At 35.4% G+C, this 10,679-nt stretch overlaps 1 protein-coding gene across 2 annotated transcripts in view; it reads left to right on the plus strand.

Moving 5' to 3' along the window:
* SLC30A5 (solute carrier family 30 member 5) overlaps positions 1–7,355 on the plus strand; it is a 29,281-nt gene extending 21,926 nt beyond the window's left edge. Inside the window, exons 12-16 of one of the 2 annotated variants that reach the window (XM_067730880.1) lie at positions 364–493; positions 2,834–3,035; positions 3,828–4,054; positions 5,762–5,890; positions 6,503–7,355. In XM_067730880.1, the coding sequence (XP_067586981.1) occupies positions 364–493; positions 2,834–3,035; positions 3,828–4,054; positions 5,762–5,890; positions 6,503–6,673 (859 nt within the window). In that variant the 3' untranslated portion in view covers positions 6,674–7,355. The remainder of the gene's footprint in view (positions 1–363; positions 494–2,833; positions 3,036–3,827; positions 4,055–5,761; positions 5,891–6,502) is intronic. The other variant, XM_067730881.1, reaches the window with a different exon arrangement.
* Positions 7,356–10,679: the final 3,324 nt, after the last annotated feature.

Below are 10,679 nucleotides of genomic sequence, written 5' to 3' on the forward strand. Positions count from 1 at the left end.
CCCAAATTACAAAAAATTTTGATACAAAGCCCAATCTATGTGCTGTGACGGAGATACAGAGAACACCAAAGGATTAAAGGAGAGAGAAATAACTTCTTGCTAAGAAATTAGGACAGGCTTTGTGTAAGAAGGGACGTTGACAAAGGACTTTGATAAATATATAAGATTTCAACAAACATATATGTATGGAAAGAACCTTCCAGCATTAGTATGATATTTATAATCTTGGTAATTTTCTAGTCTTACTATTTGTGTAATTGAAAATCTGTCATTGAAAATCATTTCCTCATTTGTAACATAATAATGTTTATACTTTAAAAATATTTGTCATTTTCCTTTTCTAAATATATTCTACATTTTTAGGTATGGCCGAATAGAAATTCTCTCTGGATTTATTAATGGGCTTTTTCTAGTGGTAATAGCTTTTTTCGTGTTTATGGAATCAGTGGCTAGATTAATTGATCCTCCGGAATTAGACACACACATGTTAACAGTAAGTCTTTTCATTTTCCTATTTGAATTTCTGCTCAAACTCATACAGCTTTTTCCCTGCTAAAGTTTAACTACTTGTAGTTACTGACCTAGGAAGGTTTTATTTACTTATTTTTTAATTTAAATTAACATAACTTCCTATCTTGCTATTTACATTTACACTGCTGACTCTTCGAAATTAATTAATACACTTTTCTCTACGCTAGTAGTCAAATATTAGATAATATCCTAAAACAGTTTCTTTTCTGCCTTATTAAACGTTTTTGTTTGAAGATGTGTTTTTGAATACCTGAGGAAATATTCAAAGGCTTTACTCTAGATTAAATTACTGCTATGGCAACTTTTAATGTTTTCCCTGTACCTCCAAATCTTTACATGCGCTGTTCCTTATAGTTCTCACGCCCTTCCCTCACTTCTGCCCTTTTAGGCTTTACTTCTAAAGTTACCTTTGGTGGGATACTTTCCCTTAGTCCCTCTCTTCCCACCTTAAAGTGTGTTAGATTTCCCTTTCTGAATATTCCCATTGTATCTTGTGCAATCTCCTTTTAGCAACATTGACTTATAACTGTAGTTTAGTTTTTCATTCTTCCACAATTAAGATATGTGTCGCTCAATATCAAAAAAAACAAACAACCCAATCCAAAAATGGGCAGAAGACCTAAATAGACATTTCTCCAAAGAAGACATACAGATTGCCAACAAACACATGAAAGGATGCTCAACATCACTAATCATTAGAGAAATGCAAATCAGAACTACAATGAGGTATCACCTCACACCAGTCAGAATGGCCATCATCATAAAATCTAGAAACAATAAATGCTGGAGAGGGTGTGGAGAAAAGGGAGCCCTCTTGCACTGTTGGTGGGAATGTAAATTGATATAACCACTATGGAGAACAGTATGGAGGTTCCTTAAAAAACTACAAATAGAACTACCATATGAGCCAGCAATCCCACTACTGGGCATATACCCTGAGAAAACCATAATTCAAAAAGACACATGCACCACAATGTTCATTGCAGCTCTATTTACAACAGCCAGGACATAGAAGCAACCTAAGTATCCAACAGATGAATGAATAAAGATGTGGCACATATATACAATGGAATATTACTCAGCCATAAAAAGAAACGAAATTGAGTTATTTGTAGTGAGGTGGATGGACCTAGAGTCTGTCATACAGAGTGAAGTAAGTCAGAAAGAGAAAAACAAATACCATATGCTAACACATGTATATGGAATCTTAAAAACAAACAAACAAAATGGTTCTGATGAACCCAGGGGCAGGACAGGAATAAAGACGCAGATGTAGAGAATGGACTTGAGGACATGGGGAGGGGGAAGGGTAAGCTGGGACGAAGTGAGGGAGTGGCATGGTCATATATACACTACCAAATGTAAAATAGATAGCTAGTGGGAAGCAGCTGCATAGCACAGGGAGATCAGCTTGGTGCTTTGTGACCACCTAGAGAGGTGGGATAGGGAGGGTGGGAGGGAGACGCAAGAGGGAGGGGATATGGGTATATATGTATATGTATAGCTGATTCACTTTGTTATACAGCAGAAACTAACACACCATTGTAAAGCAATTGTACTCCAGTAAAGATGTTAAAATTTGTTTTTTAATTTAAAAAATTAAAAATAAAACAAATGGATTTCTCTAAAGGAGAAATTGTAGATGTATGTAAATTAAATAGTGCTCTGAGCTAGAGCTACTATTCAAAATCATTTTGTAAGAGGGGATAATCAAGGGTAAGTATCCTTTGGGGTGTTATTGTGGCACCATTAAATCAAGATAATCTCATTTACTTTGTTTTTTAAAAAATGCTTTTCCATTGTACTTTTTTTACTTTGGGAAATTTTACTATAGTTAAGAAACAGTAAGACTGTGTTTATTTGTAATCCACTCATTAGTAAATTACAATCATTGCCTTTTAAAGTATTGATATTTACCTAGTAATATAAATGAGATTTCAGGTACAGTGTATACTTGCTCTAGTAAGCAGTACTTTCAAACTCGTTATTTAAATAAACAAAACAAAACTTTAGCATCATTTATTTATTCATAAAGCCTGAATCAAGTACATTTTTATTCTTAATCATTTAGTTAAAGCAAATCTAAATCCTTTTACTTGTGAGCACTTTGGTATTTGAAAGTTAAATGCTTCTTCTAAAATTCACACTTTTAAAATTTTCTTATTGAATTTAATGAGGTTTTACTATGAATATTTTCAAAACTATAAACCAAAAAACATATATAACAACATAATAACTTTTAAATAACAAGTTTATTTTTTTAATTACAAATTTAAAGGTTTTCTTTTTTCTTTTTTGCTAGCCAGTCTCAGTTGGAGGGCTGATAGTAAACCTTATTGGTATCTGTGCCTTTAGCCATGCCCATAACCATACCCATGGAGCTTCTCAAGGAAGCTGTCACTCCTCTGATCACAGCCATTCACACCATGTGCATGGACACAGTGACCATGGGCACGGTCACAGCCACGGATCTGCAGGCAGAGGCATGAATGCTAACATGAGGGGTGAGTCCTTGCCGGATACTGTCCTACCTTTCAACTGTGTTCTGAATTGACATTGTTTATTTGTATTAAGTATTGGGCTCTTGGTACAATTTTATTTTAAAAAACCAACCTGTAACTAAAAAGAGATCTAAAGTCATCTGTTACAGAAAATGCTCACAACTGTTCATAAATGTCAATTTTTAAAAATAAATTATTGTAATTATAGAGTCCTTTTCATAGCGACATTTGAGTAAATATTAGTTGCAAGGGAAACTGTGCATTACGCACTTTCACTATAAAAGAACTAAGAAATTTTTATTGTACTGAAAAAAAATATGGGGGAAGTATCATTTATGTTGAGATATTTATTCTGATGTTTTATTTATTTATTTATTTTTTTGGCCACACCGCATGGCTTGTGGGATCTTAGTTCCCCAACAAGGGATTGAACCCTCACCCTCAGCAGTGAAAGTGTGGAGTCCTAACCTCTGGACCACCAGAGAATTCCCTATTCTGATATTTTAGTAGAAATAATTTAGGTAATGTCAAAACTTGGCTCATGTATGATTTCTAGGAAGCTTTCCCACACACCATCATAAAACTCACCACACTGGTAATAGTTGCCCATATCCTTACTTTCACCACTATGCCATGAATTCCTTGATGGAAGTGACCATGTTTAGTCATTTTGAAGTACCAGCCCCTAGCAGAGTGCCTGGTGAATAATAGGTACCTCGTAATATTTGTAGAATGAATAAAAGAACTAAATTAAATGTGCTTTAATTTTTAATATTTTATGTATCTTACTTGTAGGTGTATTTCTACATGTTTTGGCAGACACACTTGGCAGTATTGGTGTGATCGTATCCACCATTCTTATAGAGCAGTTTGGATGGTTCATTGCTGATCCCCTCTGTTCTCTTTTTATCGCTATATTAATATTTCTCAGTGTTGTCCCACTGATTAAAGATGCCTGTCAGGTTCTCCTTCTGAGACTGCCACCAGAATATGAAAAAGAACTACATATTGCCTTAGAAAAGGTACTGTGTATAATTTGTTTACTAGTCTTCTTCCTTTTAAAATAGTATTTGAAATTAAATAAGTTGACCTAATGAGAAATGAAAATGACAGTCTTGTAGGAAAATGGACTGATAATATAAACAGGCAATTCATAGAAAACCCAAACACAAAATAGAATGTATTTCAGCTTGTGGTTTGCCATATCTTATTATTTATTTGTTTGTTTATTTGTTTATTGGCTGCATTGGGTCTTCGTTGCTGTGCGCGGGCTTTCTCTAGTTGCGGTGAGTGGGGCTACTCTTCGTTGCGGTGCGCGGGCTTCTCATTACGGTGGCTTCTCTGGTTGCGGAGCACAGGCTCTAGGCACACGGGCTTCAGTAGTTGTGGCACGTGGGCTTAGTTGCTCCACAGCATGTAGGATCTTCCCGGACCAGGGCTCGAATCTGTGTCCCCTGCATTGGCAGGTGGATTCTTAACCACTGCGCCACCAGGGAAGTCCCTGACATATCATATTAAAGTAATTAGGATCTGCTGATGAACAGTTGGCATCTTGAATACTTAAGGTATAGCATCTTAACCCACTGGTTTCATAAATAAAATTAGTAAAGTTTTCTCACTTTCTCATAATTGGTGACTAATACATCCTACTAAAAAAGAAAGTTTTTTATTTCAAAAATAATACATATCCATTACAGAAAGCTTCAAAGTAGAAAAAAGAAAAAAATAATAATCACATATAATTTCACCACCTGGAAAGAAACACTTTTTTTTTAATTTATCTATTTATTTATTTATTGGTTTTTTTGTTTTTTTGGCTGCATTGGGTCTTTGTTGCTGTGCGTGGGCTTTCTCTAGTTGTGGTGAGCAGGGACTACTCATTGCGATGTGTGGGCTTCTCATTGCGGTGGCTTCTCTTGTTGCAGAGCACGGGCTCTAGGCACGTGGGCCTCAGTAGTTGTGGCATGTGGGCTCAGTAGTTGTGGTTAACAGGCTCTAGAGCGCAGGCTCAGTAGTTGTGGTGCATGGGCCCAGTTGCTCTGTGGCATGTGGGATCTTCCCGGACCAGGGCTTGAACCCATGTCCCCTGCATTGGCAGGCGGATTCCTAACCACTGCCCCACCAGGGAAGCCCAGAAACACTTTTGAGTCGTTTTTCTGTATAAAAATATTTTTAAAATAAAAATGGCCAAAAAAATGTTTTGTACTGCTTTGTAAATTTTTCCCCACTTAATTATGTCATGTTGATAAATATTCTAATACATTTTTAATGACAGGGTAGTATTACATTGTGTGGATAGTCTATAATTTATAGCCCTCTGTTGTTGAACATGAAGGATATCTTTTGCATGTGTTATCTCAAATATAACAAATAATACTGGAATGTTTGTATCAATATAAAGGAAACAACATGGTTTATTGAACGTATCCAATGTTTAGACTAGGCAAAGTACATCTTACATCGGTGAAAATGGGTTTAAAGTCACCTGTGTAACCCTGTTCACTTCCTATTCCAGACTTCCTTCCCTGGCATCACTGCCAGGTCAAAATATTTTAGACACCTTTACTTGAAGTTAGTTGTCCCTCCCATTCCTTTCTCATTTCTGGGCTCTCCTTATTACTTTTTTTTTTTAATCAGCTTAATAATGGTTTCTGGACTAGAAAGACTGCTTTGTGTTCAGTAAATTAGCCTTCAAATCCATTTATATCACCTCTCCTTTTATTTGACAGCTACAGAAAATTGAAGGATTAATATCATACCGAGACCCACATTTTTGGCGTCATTCTGCCAATATTGTGGCAGGAACAATTCATATACAGGTGACATCTGATGTGCTGGAACAAAGAATAGTACAGCAGGTAATAATCTTAAGTTTTTAAAATAATTTCAGTTGAGGTAATTGCACACATTGTAAGTTATACAGCTCAGTAGTCATTTAATTGTTTAAAAATATCATTCTTACAGCTGTCCAAGGATAAGTTGTTTTTTTACATCTAGATTTGTCTTATATCCAAAAATGGTAAAAAATAAAGTCAAGTTTTAGTATGTGGAGGACAAGCTTAAGTTAATGTAAAAAAACGTTCATTTGTAATCCAATTTGTAATTCCCAATAGATGGTCAAGAAATAAGTTATTATAAATATAGTCCTAAGTTAATAATAATAATAAAGTTGGCAGGTATGTGTCATGGTTGGAGATAAGGATCAAAACAGTTCCTGTATCCCTATTCTAGACCTACCGAATTGGAAACAGTAGCTGTTTTCCTTTTCTACTTTGAATGTCAGGTCAGTGATTTACTGGCCTTCTAAAAGATCCTATGTAATATTTGACCAGCTAAATAATAAACATTATTTTAAGAACTTATCATTGACTATCTGTGGCTATTTTAAAAAATGTGATATCTATTATTTAATCCAAGTGCACTAAATGCATTAATCTAAATGCTTTTAAATGTATGGATTTTTATAACAGGTTACAGGAATACTTAAAGATGCTGGAGTAAACAATTTAACAATTCAAGTGGAAAAAGAAGCATACTTTCAACATATGTCTGGCCTTAGTACTGGATTTCATGATGTTCTGGCTATGACAAAACAAATGGAGTCCATGAAATACTACAAAGATGGTACTTACATCATGTGAGATAACTTGGGAATTACCCCTGGGGTATGAACAATGAAGATGAAATGACCGGGTATTTATAATATCGCCAGAAGGAAGAAAATTGCACATAATTGTACAGAAACATTTTGTGGTATTTGAAAAAAATTTTAAAGCTCCCTACAGTTGGATCAAGGAATCTTTCTTAAAGGAAATTTAAATACAGAATGAAGCGTTAATTGTACAAGTAAAATAATTGTTTAAATTACGTATAAAACAGGAAACTTAAAATTTAAGTGAACATGATGTATCATATCATCTTCAAAAGTGAACATATAATGATGGATTCTAGTGAAGACCAAAATAACTTCTGTGTGTTTACTTTCTGTAAGAAAGCATCTCCATTGTAAATAATGTATTTACATGTTTATTACAAAGACCCAAATGAAAAATTTTTAGTCAATTTTTTGCATAGCCCTAGGATAAAATAGGAATAAAAGGTCTATATTTATGGATTTTCTGTATATAAAACTGGTTTCTAATTATAACTTAAATCCATTAAGTAAAACCTGTATTGCCACTTTAAATGTAAACTAAATTATTTGGGAGAAACTTCAACCACTGATACGAGGCAGCAGTGAGAATAGTGAAGGATAACATGACAGTTTTTGATGTATTACAAAAGCCAACCACTCTGTAAAATAAATTTTTTTACTTTTGGTAATGTTTGCAAATGAATAATTACTTTATTAGGGTAAAGAACTTAGACTAAGTTGTGTTCATGTTATTCACTCTTGACTTCTTCCTTTAAAGTAGAATATTCCATTTCTTGTTATGCATCTGGCATTCCAAGTTGCTTATTAAGCTGGTATCCAAGCAATGCTAGGCTTTTCATCTTTTCATATGTTGTGGAACAGCCAGTGGAGAGAGTCATAAATAACTGTCAACTCAGAGTTAATTTTCTGCCTATAGATGTAACTTTTTTTTTAAATTTCTGGAACATGTAGATGTAGAAGAAATATCAAAGAATTAGGTGGTTATTTTAAAGTTTAATAAGTAAATCTTGTTCATAAACCCTTGGGCACTATGAAATCAAAATACTTTATAACTACTTTCTATAGTAATATCTATATTTTTTTATTTACAATTTAAACTGAATGTATAGTCTGAAAAGACTGTATGATAAATAGATACATAATAATATATGCAGTTTTATGAACACCAAAGAATGTTGACCAAGAGAAACTTTTGAATACCTATTTATAAGCATCTGAGTATTTTCACTCTTATACTAGGAATTTTGATAAGTAGGATGAATTAATTTTAGTATGGATACTATTTTCTTATCTATACCATAATGGCAAACATGTATTTAAATCATATTTTTGTCTTACAAATTTAAAATGTGAGAGGTTTTAGAAATTTGTTATAAGTTATTTTGATATTTCTTGTCTTCTCTTTACACATTTTCTGGTCCAGAATCTTCAATACATATTAAAATTTTTGAGTGGTGGGAAAATAATTGCATATTGATGTTTTAATGTAATTTTTATACATTAAAAAATTTTAGGTAGATAGGTACAATAAATATTACATTTTTTTTAATTGTCATTTCCCTTGGAAGGCATAAAAATAGCAAGAAAATTAAACTAATGTGATGGACAACTATCAAGATGAGAGAGAATGCAACACTGAAGGGTGAGGGAGTACAGATGGAAAGTAGGTAAACTCCAGTATGGAGAGCACCAGGGTCCTGGTTCTGGCTCATACAAACCATATGACTTTAGGCAAATCAGCCTCTCTGGGTATCTTTTTTTTCCTCATACGTGAAATGAGAATACAATCTGCTCAAATTCACGGATACGGAGCAACTGGAACCCACAAACTGCCAGTAGGAATTTGAAATTTCAGCCACTTTGGAGAACCGTCTGGCCATTTCTTCTTAACGTTAAGCATACAGCTCTCCTGTGACCCAGCAGTTCTACTCCTGGGTATTTACCCAAGAGAAATGGAAACATGTCTATAAAAAGAGTGGTACAAGAATGTACATCTTCTTGAGACCCCAAAACCGGAAAGAATCCAAATGTCCATCATCGAGAGAATGGATAAGTAAGTTATGGTGTATTTACAATGGACTACTTACTCAGCAGTTTTTTAAAAATTACTGTTACAAACAATATAAGTGAATCTCAAAAACATTATAGGTGAGGGGCTTCCCTGACAGTCCAGTGGTTAAGACTCTTCGCTCCCAATGCAGGGGGCACGGATTCGATCCCTGGTCGGGGAACTAAGATCCTACATGCTGCAGGGTGCGACAAAAATATATATATATATGGGTGTGTGTGTGTGTGTGTGTGTGTGTGTGTGTGTCTATGTATATATTTATATATATATATTTATATATACATATAATTGAAAGAAGCCAGCCACAAAAGAGGTCTACTATATGGTTCCATGTATATAAAGTACAAAAACAGAGAAGACTAAGAAGAATAAGCTCTATAGTGATAGAGCATAGAAATTTTCAATACAGCATTAATTTTCAATTGCTGTCATAACAAATTACCACAAGTTTAGGGCTTAACACAAACTTATTATCTTACAATTCTGTAGGTCAGAAGTCCAGTATGGGACTCACTGGGCTAAAATCAAGTTGCCACCGGGCTGCATTTCTTTCTGGAGGCTCTCAGAATCCATTTCCTTGCTCATTCAAGTTGTTAGCTGAATTCAGTCCTAATGATCGTGACTGAGGTCCCTGTTCCTTTGCTGGTATTCCCAGCTTCTAGAGACCACCTGCATTTTTTGGCTTGTGGCCCCTCTCCTCCATCCTCAAAGCCAGCAAGAGTAGGTCATGTGCTTCTTATACTTCAAATCTCTCCTGCCTCTCCTTCCACTGTGGCACCTTTCTCTGACTCACTCTTCTGTCTTCCTCTTCTACTTTTAAGGACTCTTGTGATTACTTTGGGCCCACCCAGGTACCAGATAATCCCCTATCTCAAAGTCCCTTTTGCCGTGTAATATAGTCACAGGTATGTTCATATTCACAGGTTCTGGGCATTAGGACAAGGACATCTTTCTGGGGGTCGTTATTTTGCCTGCCACGTGTTTGCCTTGCAAAGACTGGGAGTTTGTTAGAAAAAAAAAGGGCAGGGAGATCTTTTTGGAGTGATGGAAGTGTTCTATATCTAGAGCACAGTGGTGGTTACACAGGTGTATACAATTGTCAAAATCTTAAGTATAACTTATGCATTTTCTTTTTCAAGTGCTTTTATAATTTGCTAGTAATTATTTGAAGCTACTGTGTGGTAAGCACACAATTATCCATTTTTTCTCCTAGTACTCTGGTATTATCACATAATAAGTTAGCTATAACTGATCTAGTTCAATAACACAGTATAGTGGACTAGATTTTTTTCAGACACATTGTTCCTCTTTGTGGCTATTTTCCACTTGAATTTAAAGGCCAAGGGGGGCTTCCCTGGTGGCGCAGTGGTTGAGAGTCCGCCTGCCGATGCAGGGGACGCGGGTTCGTGCCCCAGTCTGGGAAGATCCCACATGCCGCGGAGTGGCTGGGCCCGTGAGCCATGGCCACTGAGCCTGCGTGTCCGGAGCCTGTGCTCCGCAACGGGAGAGGCCACAGCAGTGAGAGGCCCGCGTACCGCAAAAAAAAAAAAAAAAAAAAAAGAAAAACTAAAGGCCAAGGAGGTTTCCTCTGCAACAAAGTACAATACATAGATCTGTCAATATTAATATTCACACAGTTATGGAAAGCCTATTTAAGAAAATAATACAATTCAGTAGTTTATTTTTTTTAAACATTGAATAAATCCATTCATACTCAACAAAATGCATTGAAGTTCTTTATAGCAAGACACTGCTCTAGGAGCTAGGGATAAAATCACCGATAAAACAGTCCTGCCCTAAAGGAGCTTACTTTCAAGTGTAGGACACAGACTAATATGTAAAAATGTCAGATTGTGATGAGCACTATGAGGAAAAGCAATAACTTATTGAACGCTGGCTGTGTACCAGGCAGGCAGTGTTCTAA

The sequence above is a fragment of the Pseudorca crassidens genome, chromosome 3 (assembly GCF_039906515.1).
Source record: "Pseudorca crassidens isolate mPseCra1 chromosome 3, mPseCra1.hap1, whole genome shotgun sequence".
In the NCBI taxonomy this organism is placed as follows: domain Eukaryota; kingdom Metazoa; phylum Chordata; class Mammalia; order Artiodactyla; family Delphinidae; genus Pseudorca; species Pseudorca crassidens.